Below are 25157 nucleotides of genomic sequence, written 5' to 3'. Positions count from 1 at the left end.
AGAATACGTTGTGAAATACAGTTGTTCATACATTCAAATTAATTATTAAAACTAGAAGCGCACATTAAAATTCCATTAAGTTGTTGCAACTTTTACCAACTAGAAATATAGTAAAAAATGTTTTTGAGAATCATCACAAACTTACTGCACACACATACTTATAAAGGAACTCCGAATGATTCGAAACTAGTCGGTACCAACTCCGACAAACTGTGAGAAAGGCCATTTTATATAAATAAAGTTAATAATATCTCACGAAAATTTTAATAATTTAGTTCTCTAAAATAACTGTAGAAGAACTCTTCAGCTACTCTCGTAGTTAATACACCAATGATTTAAAATTAAAGTGCCATAATATTTGAATACAATGAACACATTTTTAAATTTATAAAAAGATCCATGGCCGTATTTTTTTTGTCTTAACAAGGTAAACCCATGTGAAAATAATAATATACACTTAAATTAAAGACGCAAAAAAGTTAATCGTTTCGTGCGAGTCTTAATTATTATCACAAAATTCAAGGCGAAAAAATTCGTTGTCAAAACTGTGTACATATTCACTCGAAATATGTGATGTTGTGTAATTATCGTTGATTCAGCGAGGAAATGTTTAAACAACATTGTATTGTTCTGCCGTAGTTTGGTTTACATTCCTCATACAGTCTAAACATAGCCATCCGATAATAATCGTGAACAGCAAGCCTGTTTGAAACTTTTATTTACTGTGTACCATTTATATCACCTTTATTATGTAAGTAGTCTAGTCGTTATTAGCTATTTTATGACTATACATGGCTTTTGAACATACTACGAAAGAAGATGAAAGAACGAAAGCAGAATGTTTTATTTAGAGCTAGTTTGAGAGACAAATTTAGAAAAATATTTTAAGTAGTTGGAGAGCAATGAGGAATTAAAGATGTAGTGGCAGTCATTGAGAGTTAAATGTTGAGGTGATCGAAGTATTTCTACTTCGGTACAAAGTAATGGAACGAATGAGGAAGTAAATATTGGAAGAGCTCCACCAGGCTAAGGGTATTAAATAAACAGAACTTGCATAAAAGGTTGATGCGAGAGGCAGGAGAAAGGAAATTATACCAGGACCGGTATAACTTCCTTTCTCCTGCTATCTCTCTGAGAGATGAATGATGGAATTTCAATGGTAAGATATTAGATAGATGTAAAACTGTTGGCAATACACAGTTTTATCTTTTTTGTTGATGGCGGGAATAACGAGAAATGAAATGAAGAATGAGAAACGACCCTAATTTGATCAAATAAGTTCCTAGAGTCTATACTATCAACTAGAAATGGCCAATTATTGTGAACACAATGCTCGTTCCTTTCGCTTTATAATTGTATTAGTAGCACGTAATAATCTGTAGATTTATTATGCTACATGTCATTAACCCATTTTTAAAATTGTAACTCATCAGGATTTCGCTTCTGTCACGTCTCAAAATGTTATTTTTTTGCGATTTGAAAATGAACTGCAGTCGTTTCATTTGTCCTCGTATATTTCCAATCGATATCATCGTTTTTTGTGCTGCAACTTCTGCCACCAAACATTTGCTTTACACAATTTTAAGAGATAGTGTTCTGTATGAAGCGTCATCATTCGATTGTCGCAAAATTATCACAAAAAAGTATCATATTCATTGAATGTCATTTCAAATAGATAAATGTAATAGTGACATCACATCCTGAAAATTCAGCTAAGTATAATGTCGCGTGCGCTGCTGTATCGAACTTTTCATAAAGAAACATAAAATAATGGAATTTATAACCTTTGATTCTATACCTGATTTTAGCCATACCATTGACCACCCAGTATTCTGGAGGTATGAATCATTGTTAGTAAAACATTTGGTCCACTTTGTTCCACAACGACCGAACGAATCAAATCAAAATCAGTTTATTCACGTAGGTCACGGAAATGACACTTATGAATGTCAAAAAAATTTTTTTTTCTTATTGTATCTACCGCTACTTCGTAAAGGGTTGAGCTAATGAGAAGAAGTAGCAAGAGACTCATTGCCACTCCTTTATATCAAGATTTACATTTAAGTACATCGATTTACGAACAATTTCAAATTACAATATAATATGTAAAATGATGAAACAGACACACTGTACACTATATCGAAAAGAGAATAAATATATTAAATTTGTAACCAGAATTTATGTTACATATTTAAATTTAATTAATCCCAGCAGTGAGGAATATCACTTTAAAAATACCAATTTGCTTAGAGAACCTATAGTTGTTCATATTTTTCTGTCTCCTAGACGTAATAATTGCAAATATTCGAACTAAGTTTTATTTTATTTATCTTATCATTTTTCTTTAAAACCTCACAGTGTTTTGTGTTTAATTAGATTATTTCTGTTAGATATGAATGTATTTAGATAAGTTATAATAATTGTGTGAACAAGGTTACGCTACCAATATTTTATTATTTTTTATATAAGTAGCTATCACTGTTTGTGAGTCAAAGGATTCTTTCTCCTTTTGCCGCCTAGGTTTTATTCATGCATCAAAATGAAATTTATGTAGTAATTATTTTTTAATCGTTATCGCCATAATCACATAATCTAAAACCAGTCTCGTAAAAGTCTTTTTTAGGTAATCGAAACTAACGAAATACTTGTATCTCAATTTTTATCTTTATAAGCCCTTATCCCACATTATGTGGAGTCCCCAATTATGACACTCAAATTAAAATATTATAATTTCGAATATTTATTTATGACTAAGAGATGAGACGAGCAGAACGTTCAGTTGACGGTAGTTGATACGCCTTGCCCATTGTAATGCAGTGCCGCGCAGGATTTATGGTAAACCCAAAAATTCTGAGTAGCACTACAATTGCGCTCGTCACATTGAGACATAAGATGTTAAGTCTCATTTGCCCAGTAATTTCACTAGCTACGGCGCCCTTCAGACCGAAACACAGTAATGTTTACACATTACTGCTTCTCGGCAGAAATAGGCTCCGTTGTGGTATAATCTAGCCGGCTTCCTGTGCAAAGGAGCCTCCCACTGGTATTGTGATCGAAGCAGTGACAGTATTAGAGAGAATATAAACCTAAACTTTATGGCTACGAATTTGCATACAGATTTAGACCGAGTAAAAGTGCTGTAAAACAACTGATTTATTGAATTGATTTGTTTCAGCCATATTTTAAATGTAACATCCAGAAGATAAGGTTAATTTTTTATCTAGGTACTATAACATACAGTTTCAAACCTACTGCTATAACATCAGCTTTAAATAAAGTTGTTATTTTTCCGTGTTTAGTGGTATCTACTGACACCTCTACTCAACCCAAACACTCCATCCGAGCAGCGATACAATGAAACACTTGTTTAACAAAAAATATAGAGTCTTGTTTGTTTGGTGATCAAATATGCATTGTAAATGGTTTTCTACTACCTACCATAATTCCAGGTGCATTGGATTTTGAAGGGTCCCCATACTGTGCTTGAAATGTATCACTAAAGCTAAGAAATATTCAAGCAGCTATTATAGCCACTCACGTGTTACTCGTGATTGGTATTTTATTAAAGATGGCTTTCTTTATACGTTTCTTACTCTATACCTAGGTTTTGTTTATTGTCCTCACCGCACAAGCATATTATACGCAACTATAAGTCTTGAATGAGAATCCTAAATTTAACCTCTGAAATTACCAAATTGAATTTTAGGAATCCCTCAAATAGTTATGTAGGACTAGAACTTGAGAGACGTTTCTGTATTCGGATGTAAGTGGCATTTCTTGGGTTTAAGCTCCACGCTTTTTTAACTCTCGTACCTATGGGGACTAAAAACAGTTCACAGTGCGTATTTATTTATAGCATTTTATATGAGTGTTATGAAATTGCTTGAAGTCATCATTTGCAACCAACAGCACCAAGTCGTTAAATGACGGAGAAAATTCGGTTCATACTTGGTTGGTACGAAAGTTGTTTCGGTCTGTACAAGCAATTCGATGGTAAGATGCTTCGCATTCGTGTCTCAGTGATACTGTTATTATAATGAAATTTATGTATACGCCGTTGTTTCTTGAATCTGAATTCGCCAAATGTATATTTTGCTGAAAATTATTTCCGAAACTTATAAAACTTTATAGCATTGATAACAACTTATTGAATTACACGTTTTATAGCATTGCGTTTTTGTTGGATTGTGTATTGGTAATGAAATATGTACATTTAATTATGTCCACGAATGAAATTATCTTTATAAAACAGCTGATATGTTGGTACTAAATATTCTTTCAACGAGGCTGCTAAGGATTCTAAGCTGAATTGTTCCGAAATTCCTGTGAATAACATCAGTGAAGATCTTTTTGTAAAACCTTAATGTAATATTACGTAGGTAGCCTATTAGTGGACAAAACCACGGCTGATTCTATGGGCAGGCGAATTTTATAAGACTTCTATGAATGGTTAAATCTAGATTCGCATAGATATATTCTTGGTTTGTCCATACTCCCCCCCTCTATTTGTAATTCTAATTTTATACGTCAAACAAAAAAGTATAAAAGTAAAATATTTGGTATTGTATGACGCAATCATCCACAACCTGAAGATTTACATGGAGCTGGTCGACATCTTATTTGCTTATTTGATTTTTATCACTCAAATTTCTTTTATATGTATGTGTGATTTTAAAAATCAAGATGCCTAGGTACTTTAAACACTTATGATATTTTTTAACATTACAAGTCAAGTTTTAAATTGTATATTACTTAAATATGACGCTTAGAATTAGATAAATTAATAGTTTTTGAGATGGAGTTCATGATATAAAAATAAAGCAATCGCATCGTCTTAATATTTGAAATACAATTTCTTAAAATTTGAATTATGTTATTGATCTAAAAATACTCTTTTCAGCGTGACTAGCGAATGGAAAACAAAACAAAAATTTGCCATTTCCTTTCATTCGTGAAGAAATTGTAGCAACGTTTCTATATCTACCATCCAAAATAATGATTTTGTTATTTTTCTTTTCTTAACTCTCAAGAATCTTATTACATTTTCAGTCGCGTTTGCTAAACAAGACTTCATCATTCCCCATTATCAGCCTGAGTGTGTACAAGTTTTGGTCCCTCTATTAGAGAGGAAATATTTTACTATAAGTATCATTCGATAGAATGATTCTGGTCTTTTGCTTTTGTTAACAACATCTGAGATTCTTAATGAGCGCTTATACCGCGGTCAGGTAGATGTACGGTTATCCAATATATTTTGTATCTATATAATTCGGGTATGAAGTGTACTTGCTCACTTCGGTTAATTTAAAAATATTTGTCATCCATATGGCCGTATCAATTTTCTTCCGCCTGTTTTGCTTTTAGCTCGTTGTCCATTTGTTCTATCACTTACTGTCCCGCCAAACACCCGTGCAATCAATGTTGCAAGGTATGGGAATAATATCTATACTAGATGCAATCCATAGGATTCGCTTCAAGAGTTTCCATCAGTTCTGCTTTTTATAAAAGGCTGACACTTAAAAGCTCCATCATCTGCTTATGAAACTTTTCATCTCACCTGCATACACTTACACGCTTCTTAACCGAAAAACAACAGAATGAGTGCGAACTAACGTAGTAGAAACAGGTGTTTGTCAAGCACATCTTCAGTAAATCGCTGAGACCATACACTTACTTCATGTTCAAAATACTAATCAGCTAATACCATTCTTGTCAGTTTCCAACCTGTCAATCAATATTGACTCGTTACAGTAACAAGAGATTCGCTTACAGTTTTTTATCTTCCTGTATCTCCGTTAGAGATGTTCTTCTCTCTCGTAACGCTTTGTCTATACGGTAATATATTGCGAGTCTGTAGGTGAAACTACTATTATAATATTATAGGCCTCCTTCAAAGGTCGTCTATTTTGAGCTAACTTTCATCGAGCTCGCCCACAGAACTTGTTTATGCTATCCTTCCAGCTCATTTGCGGTCTTGGTCTTTAGCGCTCCTCGCCCCCAATAATGTCATTCTAGGACCGTCTTCATCAAGAAGACCTTCCTCTGTTCCTAGTGATCGGCCTCGGCAAATATCAGGTTATTTTTCCGCATGGGCGAAAGCTTTAAGTTGTAAAAGGACATACATTCAGAAAGATGGAAATTAAACAATTTGAAAATTGACAGTGCATAGTATTACAATATATTTTTTCTCGTGGATAACCACGACGTGCTAAAATAAATCACCTGATGGTATGTTATCACCGCAGCCCCATTCTTCCTTGTAAGACCACAGGAATCACAAAAGCGTCGCCGATCTTGTAAAACGTCTAGTAAACGATAATAATTAGTCCTCCACCGTTGTAAGAGTCAACGGCTCTACCTATTTCACTAAGCTTCGAATAAATAATATTATATTACTTTAATTTAATTCTTAATATTTCTCATTGAAGACCTTCCATCGTAATGTAACGAGTTAAGATTATGACGTTATATGTTCACGTTAATTAATGTGAGATTAAAATAAATGGTACCTGCCAAAATTAATGGTGTGTTTTTTGTTGTTCTCCAACTAAGAAGGCATTTGTTGAATTATTATCATAATTGCTATCTTATCGTGGAGTTTAACTATTTGATAAAATAATATAAGCATATATGCTGCGTGTTTAAGTTCATAATTCCACGTGTTATATCTCGATGGACTTCTTAACTTCAGCTAGAGAAGTGTCGAGAAGTTTAAGGCGTTCACCTCATGGTAAGTGTAAGCCCTGCCCATTACAATGAAGTGCCGCTCATGAGTCCTGATAAACTCGGTATTCTCAACCCGAACGGTTGGCTCAGTTGGTTAGAGCACCGGCACGGAACGCCGGAGGTCGTGGGTTCGAGTCCCGTATCGTTCATAAAATTTTGTTGTTTTTCAAATTTTATTTGTGTTAACTCAGTATTGTTAGCTGCACTGGTATTTCACTGGTCCCTGTGAGGCATAAGAGGCGCTCTTCAAAGTGAATCACATGGTGTGTTTATTACAAAAAAGTTAAACAAGTGTAAACACTTGTTTTAAAACAGTTCTACTACAATCTGTATCATTCTGTTGTTTAGCGTTAAACAATCTTTAGACATTGCTTAAATTTTATGGTGTGTCTGGATAGATTACATTTGGAACATTTAGATTGATGAATTAAGATGATGACACTTCAGTTTATGATGGCTTCGTTAGAATTTATAAAAAAAAATAGCTGTATACGAACGCCAACTGAGTGAATGGTTTGCTTAGGGACGTTTTAGTTAAACACAAACTAAACACTGTTTTGTAATAGAAAAAGATTAACTTCGTCTTTCTTTAAATAGTTAGACTCTGTTTAAGACGCACGCGTCTAAGCCATGTTTAAATTATTTTTTGTAATAACACCGATAATGCTTGAACACAATGGTTTGATGGCAGAAAATGGTGCCGCTGGTGACCATCTAGCCGACATCCTGTACTAAGAAGTAAGAAGTCTACCAATGCTAATAAATATAATAATTTGAGTTCAAGTGGGGGTGATCCATAAAGTTATGTGAATTAAGAGAATCCTTCCCCGTACTGTATAACTGTCAACGAGAACATGGTCGAAAGCAAGTTCTTTCATTCCACGTATGTTGACGACAAGCAAGACAAAGCGATAACATTGAAAGAAAAATAGTGTGCAGAAATTACATAAAACTGCTTCCAGGAAATACGTATTTTTGAGTAATCCTTACAAAGGAGGATGGCGAGAACGCATGTATTTTGGGACCCACTGAAAGAAGTGGCGTACATTATGGAAACTTATTAAGAATTGTGGAACGTAACAAAAAAATAAACTACGTTTACAAAAACCGACTTCAAAAACTGAAAAGTATCAAATAACTAAAATTTAATTTAATACACCTCTTATGCAAACCTTTACCTTTAATATTAATAAAATACTATTATTTATATGTGCTACCTATTGATAGGTTTTAAGTCAGTGCCAAGCCCTAAACAAAATAAAATTTAATATTATAAACAGCTTACTTGCTGTATTTATTTAGGTTGTCTGGCCTTGCGTGTCTGTCTGCTTGGGTGTTTTTTTCTAGACGAAGCTATTCCGCTCAAAGTCACGCGTGGCGAGTGTAGGTACCTTTATTACATTTGGCTTGGCACCGATTTCAAAGATATCAATATGTAACACATAGAAATAATAGTATTTTATTAATATTAAAGATAAAGGTTTGCATAAGAGGTGTAAGTATTTAATAATTTTTTTTGTTATTTGATACTTTTCAGTTTTTGAAGTCGGTTTTTTTAAACGTAGTTTTTTTTTACGTTTTAGTGTCAGTTAATAATAATATATAATCAACTTGAATGAAAACTCCAAAAAAAGCCGTACACAGAAAACAATTATGTCATCCATGTAGACGAAATTTTCAGATAAATGTTCATAAAATGAAACCTAGCAGGCCAAACTATGTAAAAAATTTATGGCACCAAATGGCATCTATTTCGCATAAAACAAAAAAGAATTACGTAAATCGGATCATAAATCTCAGAGTAATCGGTGTACATACATAAAAAAAAACACCGATCGAATTGATAACCTCCTCCTTTTGGAAGTCGGTTAAGAACTAAGAAAAAAGCAAATCGTAAGTAAGTCTAAAAAAGTGGGAGAGAAAAGATATACTTACTTACCTAAAAGTAAAATACCTATAACTTAAAACTATTAACAAAATAGGTGTCTATTGTTAAATCAATAATTTGTATCTTATGTCTATGCCTTGTTGATCGGTCCGGTCCTAGTTACCATTAACCATTTGTCATAACCATTACAGGACTGGTTACAACCATTTTAACCAATTAATAGTAGAGATCCGCGTACGTAAGTAGAACCAATAATTATAGTTATTTAGCAAGTGTCATAGATTAATTTAGTATCTTAAGTAAATAAATACTTTTTACCATGAAACCAATAAACATACCTACCCCTAAGTGCACCCCTTTTCATGTAACGCTTATTGTGGAGGGTTGGCCAGCAGCTAATAATTGAGGATTCACAATTCATTCTTTCTTCAAGAAGGTATCGAATATTTTAAAGATACTTACCCACTGATTTTAGTATCAAAAATCGATAACAATATTATTGTGAATTACTACTGAATTACTGATTTGAGTAGGTGTAGATAGTTTGATAGTGTCAGAACATCCATATAAAAAATTACTGTCATGTCAAAAAAAAATTAGATGTCAAAAATCAATTTCGCAAAACGTTCCGTTAGTGCAACATGACTTATTTTTAATAAATTATATTTATTTATTTCTTAGCGCCTTAATAATTTTTGTATAAACATCGTATAAACTTAAGTTTATAATTAATATAAACTTGAACTTGATGCTTCCTTTATTTTTAAATTGTGTGGGTCCAGTCTCGTCATCCTCTTTTGTGAAATAAATGTTTATCATAGAGAATCTCTTTTAATTTCTTTACTTTTACAATTTAGAATGAATGTCGACGGCCAAAGTTCAAGTAAAATTTATACGTAACAAGCGGATATTTATAGGGATTTATACTGTGTGTCTTGGAATTTGTTTTTTCCGCTTCGATAGAAACCTAGATACGGTCTACAATGCATAAGATACTTATTAGTTTTTTTTTAAGAAAGATGAGTTAAACCGCCATAATCACGTACAAGCGTTTGTATGAAAAATATGACGGTTTGGCGACTCTTGCTACGCGCTATGCTCTGCTCGCTCGTGCTATCACTGTGATTACTATTGTCATAATCAGGGGCGTGCATATCATATAGGCAATAAGCCAGTGCCTACCTTCTTTCATAAGAATAGGTTCATACCTATATACATATAGCGCTAGTGTTAAAGTTAATTTACTGCCTACAGTAGGCAGTCTACAGATTGCATATTATATGAAGCAAGCAGCGCTTCATACAACTTATGTCGTACTGTCGGACTAAAGCGCAATTACAACTAGTTAGATCTACAGTACCTACCTTGCTAGATAACCAATACATGTCCCTGGTCATAATCACATATCACGGTATGTATACCGGCTGTTAAAAAAATCCTGTACGATATCTTAAGGCGTATATTGCAATAATGTAGTGAGAACTTATAAATATTGATTTTCATGAAATACGTACATTATATCAGTTTGGATACCTCTGCCTGCGGTCGTTTTTATTTTTCTCGCCCAACCACTCATTTCATTTATTTACCTGCGAAGGGCGTGCGGGCGGCGACACACTCTCAAGACTCTACAGCATATTATAGGTACTCCAGATAGTCGTGTAAATTGTGAAGTACGATTTCATTATTAATTATTAATTAGTGTCTGAGATATCTGGGCTCAGAATACAGGACAAACCAGAAGCTGGGTTCGTTTACTTGTCAATTAGTCAATGGCGCGTTCTCTTTACATCTAGTTGCCGTTGTCAGTTTTTATATAATTATGCCGTGGTTTGTCGTTCCCACTTGCAAAATTGCTACCGCACATACGAAGAAGTCTAATGGGATCATGTTTCATCTATTAGTAGCACATTCCCAATCTATTTGATTAAAATATTGAATATACTTTACGTTACTTATTTGTCAAAAAAAAACATTATGCTTCTTTTTCGTAAGTGTTACCACTGAATAACGGACTAGTTTACCCAAATTTTTAAAATATTTAACCTAACTTATTCAAAAAATTCAAAATTTAAATATTGCTATGTGAAAATTATAATGAGAATGTCATTAATAAATTGTACACTCTGAAACATGTCGCTTTTTCTTTCTCCACTACCGAATTAAAAGTAATCCGTAGTAAGTATATTTGAAGTGAAAACTTCTATAACAGCGTTGAGCACTTTTCTTAGGATGGGTATAAAAAAGTGAACGCATATAAAACAATGTTAAACTCGCGTCAGGACACGTGACCTGATTGGAAATTCATAAGACAATCGATGAAATTAATTTTATACAATGTTTTGTTACCAGGCGATCATAGTTGAAAAAGAGATTGTTGTATGACGCGGGTATACCTTAATATTATTCTGACGTCATTCGCACAAACTATATAGACACCAGTTGGTGGGTCGACGTACTGTTGGTACTCAGGGCATCAGCGGAGATTGAGCCACCTGCATCGTTTCTGGATGAGATTCTAATTATAAAAGATGTTTTTGAAAATGATGATGACTAATAAATATTTATACTATATAAACAACGTGTTTTTTCTTCCTATGATAAACAGTGCACAAAACCTTACTTCAATAGTATTTATATGAAATACTTGTTTTATTAAGACACGACTTTGAAATTATAACGATGGTTGTTAAGTATTTTTGGCAAGCTTTCTGGTTTAGCGGTTATGGTTGGTACCCTGACTTCTAAACTGTAGTATTGGGATGTATTAATATACTTGAGTGATGAACATTTTTGTTCTGTGCATCATTGTAAGCCATCTTTTATCGGCTATATCGTTACTCTTCCTACAGGCTCTGTTTATTTTGATATCAGATAGTACTACCCCTACTTAATTAAGGCCGTTTCTGTTTTCACAAGATTATTATCTTATTATTAACATATCTACATATTTGATATTTAGATTATTTTGTCGTTCACATTTTTGTCGTATTTCTCAGTATTCCGGTTAGATCATTTCGAACTAAATATACCGTTGTAATCTAGATATTATAAGGAATAAATCAATATATAATTCATTACTATACACCACATTTCGAGATGGGCCTAATCGTCGAACAAAAAAAAAATTGCCTCCTTTAAGACAAATAAAAAGCATATAATCGATTTACTTTGTCAAAATTGACTCCTTTAGAATTATTTTTGATGTCAGTTCCCAAACACTACCACCGCTTCGGAAACAAATGACGCTCTGAGAGAGAACAAACGGCGCAAGAAACTCTACCATTATTCTTTTTTTTGGGTTCTTTTTAATGAAATATACAATTATTACAAAAGTTTTTGCTATAAAATAATCATTCTCTAGTCCCAGGCTATTGATCGCTAAGATATTCAGATGTATTATTCAGTTAATAATAAATACTGTATTAGATGCAATAAACATGTCATTTTTAATTTATTTTGTTACTTATTCCAAGTTACAGGACGTGATGACTTATGTATGGTATTAAACAAAAACTTTTTAAGTTTTCATAAGCTCATTAAAAACTAAACTAAAATAAATCTATCGAGATTTTTTTTCGTAATCGTGTTTCTAAAACTGCAATAATTTAGATAAAGAAATGAAGATAAACATGTCAAAAAATGGAACCGTAGTATTTGTAGAAGTATTTTAAGTATATTTTCAAAAATGTTACTTTTTAGGACTATAGCGCCTTAAGCCAGTTGCTCCCCAAGAGGTCAGTTATACAAATGTAACAGTGAGCTGTAGCGATTCGTTAGGAAAGTAGTTCTAATGAGGTGGTGCTCCCAATGTGGTACTGGTATACCGTTATGTGACGTGTTTGTCGCCTCGTGTGCTGTGGATAGTAGCGGCTTTAAGCCTCAGTGACTCAGGTTTCTTTAGTAATAACTAGAATGGAAATATATTTACCACTGGGAGTGACATAACATAACATATTACAATAAATAACACATGAAATGAAACTCTCAGCCCAACTTTTATATCATAATATAACAACTAAGCCCACTTAATAAGTATATTATAATACAATTTAAACATATTTTACATTTATACAATTTAAGGTTGCTTGTGCAGAACCAGACAAGAACCACGCATTATTATCAATCAAAATGAAATGAAAATCACTTTATTTCTGTACGTCACGGAAATTATACTTATGAATGTCAAAAAATTACTTTACGTTAAGCTACTGAGGATGAAGTTACAAGAAACTCATTGCCACTCTTTTAAATCAACATTTACAAATTCATTGTTTTACAAATAACTTCAATTATAATAAATGTTAAGTGATGCAACAAAAATACTCAAACGTCAAATAGTCACTATCCTATACGAGTAAGTCAAAAAAAGAAATGTTAATTAATACAAAACAAAAGTTATTGAGTACAGTAGCTGCGTCATCCACACCCACCGTAAATAAGTAAAGGTATTTTGCGAGCATTTTATGAGCGATTTTAAAAAAAATATAAGATCTTAAATTTTAAGAATTTGAAGCAAAGTTTCTGGTAACAGGATCATCCTGAAACCACAAGCCCGTTCACGGACATGGCCAGCCATTGCCTCCCTCGACAATATGTTAGGAAAGGGAACAACCCGTCCCACGTCGCCGCCACAAGCAGCGACATTCAAGCGAGCACGACGAAGCCCGTTACGAGAACTCAACCAAATAACAAAAAATAATGTTCATCTACAATACTTTAAGCAATGCTCACTAAATACCTCTACTTACAATTTGACTTGATACTAATTATGAAATAATCTAATTTCGCCGTTTAGAAATCAATAAGATGTCTTATTTTCCTAACTGCATATGCAGCAGAACTAAGTCTTCCAGCGAAAGCTGCGATCTTCTATATAATCTACTGTAGGATTCTGTATAAGTAGTAACCTTCTTTGTCAGAGAAGCTTTAATATATTTCTTAAATTTGTCCTACTCAATGACTCCTATGTCTGGTATTTTATTGTATATTGAACACCAAAACCTATGAAGGAGTCATTAACTCTAGCTAACATGTTAAACGGTTACAGTTTATTTTTTCTTTTTGAATTCTATTGATTTGATAACAATTTTTCTTGAGTTCATTAATGTTTTTCTTATTATATTCATATATATTATGTATTGTCAGGGAAGGGTTAGGATGTTTATCAACGTGGTTTTTTCCCGAAACGAGTCTCTTGGTGGCAGATTATAAATTGCTCTAATAGCCTTCTTTTGATGCAAAAATACTATAAATATCCGCAGCATTTCCCTACAATAACAACCCATATCACATAATACTATGGAAGTACGCTAAATAGATCAAACTTGCTGTATTTAACGTCAGTCAACTGTCTGATCTTTTAACGGAAAAAGTTGCAGAACTCAATCTATTTGCTAAGTTATTGATATGTGGGCCCCACAGTAGTTTACTATGTATCGTAATGCCATGAAAAACAATTGAATTTAGAAATTATATTCTAGTCGAAACGACGGCATATTGAGACGGTTCTTAAGATTTTCTTTCCATCCCTAATTTCACATGAGATGTGTCCAAATGCGTATTTATTAATATAAATAAATAAATTTATCAACTCAATCAAAATTGCAATAGATTTATTAATAAAACACAATGCATAAGTGGTTTTATTTTAGTGTAATAATTGGGACACCCACTCGTTTTTTTTTTATTTATGCCAGTGTTAGTTTCTTACAAAAATGTTAATGACGTGATATTCCCCGAGACCCCACGTCAGATTGTGTGACCTTTGGCTCGACCCCGTCACCTCTGTAATCGTGCACGTCTCTCGTAGCGAGGAGCTCATTGCCATCTGTGATTACTCTTACCAAAGATCAATAGAGCGTACTTACATTTTGCTCAGACTTATCTAGAGAGTTAAGTCGAAATCCCTATTTATAAACATAGCTTTGAGTGAGAGCTTAACTTGCACATAAGTCCACCATTAGGAAATCCGATCAGAGTATAATCCGAACAAAAGGGGATCAAAAATTCCTTGCGTCATCACAACAGCTGTTGATCAACGTTTTAAAATTCCCGTGTAATAAATACACTGTCTGCTGTCACCGATAGCTGTTACCCATCTAAAAATGCGTTAACAAGACCACATATCACGTAAATCATTCATAGATTTCCAGTTATTTCAATACAACATGTACTTTCGTTTGTATTTTTTTTTAATAATAATCGACAATATACTGTGTATAATAGAACCAAATTTGAATTGTTAATGTGTGCGTTAGCAAGCTAGCTAAATATTCAAAACACTAAGTAAGTTGGCTGACTGTTTACGACTTGTCAATTAAAATAAATCAGGGTAACAATAAATTAGCTTACCCTTTTTTGTATAATTTTTTCCCTATACTATAAAATTGAGCCTTATTGAAGTACGGCCGGGTCTAGCCAGGTCGTAATAAAACAACAAATTATGAAAGAGCGAAGCATAATAATAACTCACGAGAGTTATCTGGTGTGGTGTTGTGTGCTGTAATAATATAACTAGTGATAAGATAACACATTATCTTGTTACTCCCGGGATTATGTTTGACAATAGTTACAGCATTGTTGTACAACGTTCGGCTTTGAAACGAGGCCGTAAGTGTCCCTCGTCAGCCAATTGGTACACGCGGAATGAGAGAAGTGTAGGACACTGAAGAGTAGAATGAGGCTTTACGTTTTAAGTGGACTTTGTCTAATTTTATAGCAATTGTTCCAAAATAGGTAAGTACAGCGATTTAACCATATTGTATTGAAATGATTTCACTCTTGACTCTCTTCTTACAATGGTGCGGCGCGATGTGGGTATACAGAGCTCTGGAATGGTTTCAGCTCATTTTTACAGGATTTTTTACTTTACACAGAGGATGCCTAGACTAGATTATGGGTACCATAACGGCGCCTTTTTCTGCCGTGAAGCAGTAATGTTTAAGCATTATTGTGCCGTAGCTATAGTAAAATTACTGGGCAAATGAGACGAAACATCCTATGTCACAAGGTGACGAGCGCAATTGTATTGCCACCAGAACTTTTGGGTTTTTCAAGAATGCACTAGCGGCACTGCATTGTAATATTGGGCAGGGCGTATCAATCACCATCGTCGAACGTCCTGCTTGTCTCGTCCCTCATTGTAATAGAAAAAGGTATCCTCTCATCACGATATGGACTTCAGATGGTCACGCAGCCCGTGGGAGGAACGCATTAAGTCCGACGGGACAACGAATTAACATTCTAAACGTAAGGGCCGTTAGGTGCGTATTGCACGTTTTAGCCACAGTTTGTGAATCTAACCAGTGTCCGATGTTTAAATAAACTTACCATCAAAGTTATCCTCGTGCTTATAGAGATACAACTGTTACTGTTACTGCGGTCTTACTAGGTCGATACGACATGGGTATCGTTGGGTAGCGCTTTTTTTGAAGGATACCTTCAAAAAAGCGCGTACACCTTCCATTAAGGCCGCCAACACTCCTGTAATTCCTCTGGTGTTGCAAGAGAATGTGAGTGGCGGTGATCACTTAAGTGTGTCTTCCTTTTCTAAAAAAAAGACAAGCCAATTTAGTTTATTCGTTTCCTGATTATAATGCAAAACAAATCGCTTCAGACTTACAAAGTAATAAACGTATTATGTATTTGTTGTACACTAATGTTACTTCCGTAGTAGCATTGTATTTGCATTCGTAACTTGACCCATGGGTTTCGTGTCCGTATGATAAATGGATGCTAATTGATCTAGCTCCAAATACATGAGCCCGGCCCGTTACCCCGATGGCTTCAGAACGATTGTAATCGAAATAGCTTGTCGAAACAAGACCCGTGGCACAATACCAGTAATAGCACAGTATCGCAACTCAGTGGTTCCATTGAAATGTATATCTACGACTGGAAGGAGCGCTAGGGTTGGTACATACAAAAATATTTACGAAGCGAAGCAGCTAATTTAAGTCGGACAGCGACCAGTCACGACAGCATACGCCGTGACACTCAATAGTTTTGTCTCCCCAAGATTGCTAAGCGCCCGTGTAAATCGTGTGTATGTGTGCGTGCATCGATTCGGGCGTTCTAGTATGAAGTTACTGTCCTATTACTTTATGCGGTTCCGGTCATTACAATTTTATGACCTGTAGGTAGTGTACACAGAGGTTGTATGTAACTACCAGTGGCGTGCATTGGTGGATCTAACTAGTCGTAGTTGAATTGCAGCTGCTTTGGAATAAGCAAAGATTGCATACCATAGGTATTTAGTATCTAGTGTAAGGAAAATTTATATGACTGGGTGTTGAAAAGAAGCTTAGTAATAAAATAACGAAAGCAAATTAAACTAAATTAACTTTAACACAAGTGCTATATTTATTTAGGTTCTTAACGAGGTAGGCACTGCCTAAATGCCTATATGATATGCATGCCTCTGGTAACTACTACACGGCCACATTATCTCCGGCCCTCGCTGGAATGTGGAGAGCCTCCCGCTCCCCGTACATGTGGTGATATTTTCATGCTGTCACCGCTTTGTCGTTGAAGTTCATTGTTGCGTTTTGACTTTTGTTGTTAATAGTTCAGTAGTTTCTGTTGTTCTCTGTCGCTATAAGAGAACTGCCAGAAAAATACTTATTTTTACTAAACCTAGATTCTTTCATTGATTTTTCATCATTGTAAAAATTTGTGATTTAATTTTATTTGGTCAGGATAGAAGATCAAAGTTTTGCCGACAGCATCTGATCCCAAGGTCAGTTTCAAGAAAATAGAAAGGCTTTGAGAGGATTAAATCACCTTCAAATTTGAAGTGTGAACTAAACCACAGTTCTATGTTTACAGTAATCAATTGAATAATGCAAAGAATACACGACTGAACATATAATTATACCCTCAGACTTTAACACTACGTAAAAAAAACCAACTAAAAATTGGCTACAGGGGCTGAATTTCCATGAGACAGAGAATTTGATACAATAAACAGCTTACTGAATATCAAACAAATCATAATATTGTTATATACTAACACTTACACCGATACACACACACACACGCGCGCGCGCACACACATACACGCAGACATTCGTAGTAGTAATGCTTTTATTATAATTTCAGTAGTATTTTGTATTTAGTCATTTTTAATTTATTTTATTTAGTGTTGGTGTGTAGGTGTAGCTATCGAGAAGTCACTGATAGCTGAAACACAGTTCATACTATTTTAAATATCTTTGCTATATGTATGTAAAAAATATAAATTAGGAACATATTTTTTTATAGTACTTATATATAGTAGTTTACCTAGGCATGGCAGTCTTAGAGATATGGATAAAGTTCACTATATAGAGATTCATGAACGCCAAAACATTTTCTTTGCGGATCAGCGATTCCGACTTGATATCAAATATTTCAAGTATAAATTTACAACTCGGTAGCATTTCAAGGCTCGAAGTCGCTTTTATAACTCGCCAGTGGCAGTGTTATGCTCAATAAAATCTCAATACAGATTTATACGCGTTTTTTACACTTTTCCATAAGGTCTTCGTCTATGATGAACTTAATCCAGTTTTAGTTATATTATACATGGTGTAGACAAATAAAATCGAAGTATATTCTTCGAACCTGAATCAATTATAGTTTGAAAAAAGTGTTCAAGTATAATTTATTATGTTCTTTACTAAGATTTAAGACAAGCCACAATAAGCAAGATTTTTACAAAATTGTTCTTTCTTTATTATTATTTAAATGATTTTTTGCTTCGTTAGGCCAAAGAAGTATAACTTCTTGCGTGCATACAATATTTTATATATCATCCCACTGCTGGGCAAAGGCCTCCGCCTTCTTCTTCCAACCGTCCTTATTGTTTTCTGTGCGAGACCACATCACTCCTTCGTAATTTACTAGATCGTCTCTCCATCTAGTAAGTACCAGGTCTACCTCTTCTTCTTTTGGCGTCTAATGGGTAACAGTTAGTCGCTATACTGCTCCATGTATCGTTACTGGCCCTTGATATGTGGCCTGCTCGATTCCATTTTGCAGTTTTTGCGATTCTTATGTCTTTTACTTTTTTTTTCCGTATTTCATTTTTTTATTATTTTGTCTTTTAGTCTAATACTTAATAAGTTTCTTTCCATATTTCTTTGCGTCACTTTTAGTCTCTTCGCTTGGTGATTATTGAGCGCCCTGGTTTGGCAGCCATATGTTATCGAGGGAGCGATACAGCTATTAAATGTTTTTAATTTTAAGCTGAAAGGAACATCTTTGTTTTTGAGTAAATGTTTCAGGGCCCAAAATTTATTCCATCCTAGTTGTTTTTTTTCTATAATTTATATATACGAAGGTATATATCAAGAGCTGCTCACGTGATGGGGAGTGGTGAGCCAAGAGATGCGCTGCCGGGCTTTACATTAGGAATACGCTGTAAGCTTGTGGATCCTATCGGTTCGGGAAAACTAAAGCCGGTAATTGATTCCATAAAGTGAGTGTGTGGTAGAATGGCAGACGTGAATATAACTCGGTTCGAATATTATTTCTGGTCACGTCAATCGACCTAAAACACCGTGAAAACAAGCTGTAAGGACAAATATATTGTTTGTTTTGTAGATTTTTATTTATTGATTACGTCATTGATTGATTATAATAGAAAGTAGATCGGATATTAGGTATATGTCGGCTTGTATAGTTTTATGTGTGCGGTGTACGTAATAATCGCTTCCAATGATAATAATGATAATTGTACGAAGTAGTTATTGTAACGCGGACGAGCCGATATTGTTACATTATCAAGTACAGCTACTTGCTTATCAAGACGTGTTGAATGTCGTGTTATAATTACACTTATAGTACTCGACCTGCCAATTACAACCCTACTTTATGTGTACCTACATAGTTTCACGTATTAATTATTGAAAAGGCATTAATATACATTTATTTTTTCAAAATTGTTTCCATTTGATGTCAGTTCAATCACTACCACCGCTTCCGAAACAAATGGCGCTTTGAGTGAGAAGAAACGGCACAAGAAACACTCAAAATACTCAAATATACAATTTATATTGAACTGTCACTGATATTGAACTGTGAAAAATTACAAAAGCTGTTCAAACAGAGGATTCTTCAACAACTCATTTGAAGTAAATTATTTTTTTTATGTATCGAAGACTGCTTTGTAATGAGTGTACCTACCATATTAGTGTGGTTTTAATTTACTCTTAATATTTCACAATAAATGTATGCTCGCAACCTGTAGTACAAAACGATAATAAAATATTTAGTATAGAAAGTCGCTGTTTAGCTCGTGTCTTCAACAACAAAACTAAATATTTAGGTATTGTCTATATATATATAAACGTAAAAGTCCTGACTGACTGATTCACTCACTTAAATCAACGCCCAGCCCAAACCGTTGAACCTAGAAAGCTGATTATCCACTAAGAAGGGATTTTTGAAAATTCCACCCTAAAGGGGGTGAAATGGGGGTTGAAAGTTTGTATGGGATGGAGTAAAATTTTAAGTAAGAGACTTGAAACTTTGCGTATGGACTCCTTATCTAAACAATACAAGAGAATGAATTTCAGCATTTTGATAAAATTCACCCCTAAAGGGGCTAAAAAGGGGTGCAAAGTTTGTATGGGGATGGAGTAAAATTATAAGTAAGAGACTTGAAACTTTGCGTATGGACTCCTTATTACAATACAAGAAAATAACATTCAGCGTTTTGAAAAAAAATCACTCTTAATGGGGTTAAAATGGGGTGCAAAGTTTGTATGAACCGATTTAGATGAAATTTGGTATAGAGATAGTTTGAGACCCGGGGAAGGACATAGGATAGTTTTTGTCCCGGAAATCATCCCCTAAAGGGATGAAATGGGGGGTGTGGAGGTTCGTATGGCGCTACAATATTTAAACGAGACCGAGACGCGGACGGAGTCGCAGGCAGAAGCTTAATAGGGGTGCAAAGTGTGTATAGGGAAACTCTTTTATTGAGCTATAAAAATAGGGGGTTAAATATATTTTTTTGACATTTGGTTACATGTATAGTATGGAGTGCCCACCTCAATTTTTTTAAGGGCTCCGTACCCAAAGGGCAAAAACGGGACAGTATTACTAAGACTCCGCTGTCCATCCTTCTGCCTATCTGTCTGTCTGTATATCTGACTGTCCGTCACCAGGCCCATGAACCGCGATAGTTATAAAGTTAAATTTTCACAGATCCTTTTGCCGCTATAACAATAAATACTAAAAACAGAATAAAATTAATATTAAGCTTCCATAAAACAAACGTGTTTTTTTTTTGCCGTTTTGCTCGGTAGGGTCGGACGATACATCCAAATAACACCGAGTGCTACCACCTACGCTTATTACCATGTAGTAATAATGAGGTTAGAGTGCCGACATCCTTCGAATATTTAAAAACTGTCAACGGTATCCTCCATTCAACATTTCAATTAGCGTGTAACACCCTTGGACTGCTAGAGGACGATAAACGTTGGGACACAATTAGAAAAAGCTGCATTGTGCGATTCTCCTTTCAAGCTGCGCGAACTGTTCACAATAATGATAGGTTTTGTCAACTTACTGATCCCTTAAGCCTTTGGGAAAAATATAGGGACAGTTTTTCGGACGACATTAAACGGTAACTTGAAAGAGAATTGCAAAATGGTGCGGAGTTAATCATGAATGAGGTGTTTAACAGATGCTTGATATTGATCGAATATGTAGTTTTAGCACAAGCTGGAAAACATTGGGATCAATTCGGTTTACCTAAACCAAAAAGATCCGCAATAAACCTGGATAATCGCGAATATCTACGAGAGACAAATTATGACCCTTGCGCCCTGTGAGAGGTAGTATCGCATCACGAGGAATTATTGACAGACGAACAGGCAATTGTTTATCAACAAATTCTAGCCAGCATTGAATGAGAGATTGGGGACATTTTTTTCTTAGATGCACCTGATGGCACTGGAAAACCTTTTCTTATAAATTGAATATTAGCAAAAGTAAGAAATAACCGGGGTATCGCTTTAGCTGTCGCGCCATCAGGAATCGCTGCCACACTACTGGAGGGAGGCAAAACTGCTCACACGGCTTTCAGGCTGCCTCTTGAATTAATTTCTTTACTTACAGACTTATTAAATCTTAATCATACTGAAACAGGGGAACTCGAGCTGACGAAGTCAAAGCAGCATTAAGGCGTCAAATATTTGGTCCTTAATTAAAAAACTATACATTACAAAAACATGCGATTGCATCTTAAGGACGACGTGTGCGCCGGGAATTCTCCGATCTTTTGCTTAAATTAGGGAATGGAGAATATCCGATAACTGAGGGCAAAATTGTTATTCCACAGGAACTTGCGTCAGCACACCGTTCAAGACCTAATAGCCCGAATTTACCCAGATGTCCAAAACCTGCCCTATAAACCCATGGACTGGTTGTGTGAACGTGCTATTCTGAGTCCTAAGAACGACCAAGCTTCTGTCATTAATGACACTTTATTGAAGGTGTTCGAAGGCGCAGAACTTCAATACAACTCTGTGGACTCTGTAGTAAATACGGATGATGCTGTTCAGTATCCTGTGGAATTCTTGAATGCACTCAACCCGCCTGGACTACCAACTCATAAACTTGTCCTTAAAGTGGGTGCTCCAGTAATGTTACTGCGTAATCTGAACCCTCCCAAGCTGTACAACGGGACCAGGTTGCGTATAAAAGCGTTACATAACAATGTGGTAGAAGCCACTGTCATTACTGGTTGCGCTAGAGGTGGATCCATGTATATACCACGCATACCTCTAATACCATCTGACTACCCGTTTGAATTTAAAAGGTTGCAGTTCCCCCTTAAGGTCTGTTTTGCAATGACTATTAATAAATCACAGGGTCAGTCGTTAAAAACGGCAGGGATTGACCTAAGCGACTGCTTCTCACATGGGCAGCTTTACGTGGCTTGTTCTAGAGTAAGTTCGCCGAGCAGTTTGGTCATACACACCTCAAAGCAGAACCACTAATGTAGTGTATAAGGAAGTACTATAGCTAATGCTACAACAATAACAATATTGTTGTTTAAACAACAATAATATCATGCATTTACAATAATGCATTGTAATCTGTAATATCACTTTGTTGGTAAACTTCAGCACAATTCTACCACCATAGCGAAAATAGCGAATAAACCTTATTCATTAACCTGCCTGCTAGAGTCTGTCAAGCGAGTCGTATCATTGTTGTAAAGAGCTACGATATGAACGAGTTCCACGCGGACGAAGTCGCGGGCAGAAGCTAGTATTTCATATTTGTTCAGTACCTAGTCAATAAGTATTATACGGTCTACTTCATAACTAAGACTCGAAGAACGGGAGGTAGTGCTGCATTCTTTCTGCGTTTTAAAACATTTATTAAAATTGTACTTCTATTGACGCTTTAGCGATTAAATATCAGAGTGAATATACGATGCGCGCGCACACCGTCACGCAAATTCGACACCCTGACGTTAGCTGGTCAACTAGACCATTTGTATCATACTTCAGCTACCAAGCTTCTTGTAACCAATGGACGAGAATTAAATAAATTTCAGTAGGTATGTAAGCTGTTAAATAAAAAACAACATTTCTTTCTAAATGTATAAAAATATTTAGATAAACGTTATTTAACTAAATTATGCGGTTGTATTTAATATGTTCTTTCAATTACAATATTGTTCATTTTTCAAACGAACAATTTTAATGTATCTTTTATGATTTTTACGCCAAAAAAGTGAGTTATATCTTGTTACACACGGTACTTAATACATAATAGGTATCAGTAGGTACACAGACAATTTTTTGTTTATTTTATCCACTTCACTATCACAATATTAGAAATTATGCAAACTTGCTTTATCAACATTACCTATATTTAATAAAATATTATTTTTATTAACTCTTGTTAAATGCTAAATGCTCTTTAACATTTCTAACATAACTAGATACTTAAACCAATGGTCTATAAACTTTACATACATATCCCATTATAAGTACAGCTTAAAATACAGTTATAATTAAATATGATAATAAGTTCGTTGGTTTTCCTGCAAACATACAAAATTAAGAATTTTATCATTTAAATGTTAATTATACTTACAGCAGTCGTTGGAATTCATCAGTGGCTACTGTGAACGATAATACCTTCAAAATAATATTATTATTAAATGTATTATTTGTAAATTTCCGAAGAGCTCGACGAATCAATTAACAATCACAGCGCGTGTATTGTTTCAATCACAGCTAAATATGAAACAGTATAGTTGTATGTATGTATGTGGGTACTATATTTGGCCAATGAGCCCGAGTGCCCTTTCGATAACGTTATCTGTGTTTACATTACCGCGTGAATAACACTTATCTCCGTTGGTCGGGGAAAATACGATAGATACTAGTGCAATTGATGACTCGTTGGGTACTTGTAGCGGTGCGGTTTGTGTAACTGGCTGAGTGTTTCCAAGATATAAGTACCTATGAAGGTAGACGAGCCTGAAATAACAATGAGGTTCGTATTTCAAAGAAGTTCATTGCGGACTCATATCGCTCGATAATTCGTGTTTTTGTCAAGATTCTTTCATTTATTTAACCGTCTCAATTGTGATTTATGTATGTGAAATGATTGGAGTGAAGTTTCGGGTTTTTTTCAAAAGCGGATCTACCTACTGGCAGTTTCACGACCATCATGTTCACGAAGCATCCTTACACAAACAATGAATTCAAGCTAAACTAATTTGTTATATTATGTTTATTACAGCCAATATATTGATTGAAATAAGTGGTCGTTGAGTTTCTTGTATGTTCTTCTCACGAGCTCTTTTTTTTCCAAACATATAGTAAATTCAGTAATTTAAGAGAATAATTTTTATTGTGACGATTAAAAAGCGCTTAGTTTAAGCCTAATTGAAAAATATTTATTTGACTTTAGTTTTAAAATGAATATCCGAATACTATATATTTTCATGAAAAAAATTTATGTAAATTATTTTATATAGGTAATATTAAATACTAAATACCCAAGAAAGGAAGTACGGGTGGATGTAAAAAGTCGATTTGGAGATAAAGGAAGTACATTTGATCTTTGTTCGACCTTGGTCAGTTGTTATCTGATAAGGGGCTCGCCGGCCGCCGCGTGTTCAGTTTTAAGTTTTAATAAACCGTGACTATCTACAGTTACGCACACAATTGCAATAATTACTTTTGTTAAATATTACACGCGCCGCGACATTTGTTAGTGTACGGCTAATTATAATGGAAAGCTAATCGAAGTTTATGAGCGACACATGAAATATGCAATAAAAATACAATTAACGCGTTTTAAAACATAATGAAGTTCGTATCGATCACGAGCGTTTACTAATTGTATATTCAAATAATAATATGTTATCAAATGTCAATTTGTAGATTCGGTCCATATTGTTCAGTCCGTAGCGTGTCCCATGAGGCCGTAACGTATTACAGCAGCGCTGTAAAGCGTCCAAATATTATTGATATTGTTTCAATTCAATCATTTCTTTCGCGTGCAAGTAGTGCATGTG

The 25157-nt window shown here is 34.7% G+C and overlaps 1 protein-coding gene across 2 annotated transcripts in view; it reads left to right on the top strand.

Moving 5' to 3' along the window:
* LOC126969566 (microspherule protein 1) overlaps positions 1–25157 on the top strand; it is a 47665-nt gene that overhangs the window by 20984 nt on the left and 1524 nt on the right. The window contains exon 7 of one of the 2 annotated variants that reach the window (XM_050815092.1): positions 10967–11214. The exons of the other annotated variant lie outside the window; for it this stretch is intronic. Coding sequence (XP_050671049.1) covers positions 10967–10999 — 33 coding nt within the window. The 3' untranslated portion in view covers positions 11000–11214. Of the gene's footprint in view, positions 1–10966; positions 11215–25157 lie in introns of those variants that run through there. 2 annotated transcript variants of the gene reach the window in all.

The sequence above is a fragment of the Leptidea sinapis genome, chromosome 18, assembly GCF_905404315.1.
Source record: "Leptidea sinapis chromosome 18, ilLepSina1.1, whole genome shotgun sequence".
NCBI classification, from domain to species: domain Eukaryota; kingdom Metazoa; phylum Arthropoda; class Insecta; order Lepidoptera; family Pieridae; genus Leptidea; species Leptidea sinapis.
Note: the sequence above shows the minus strand (reverse complement) of the source record. Positions and strands in the feature narration are given on the sequence as shown.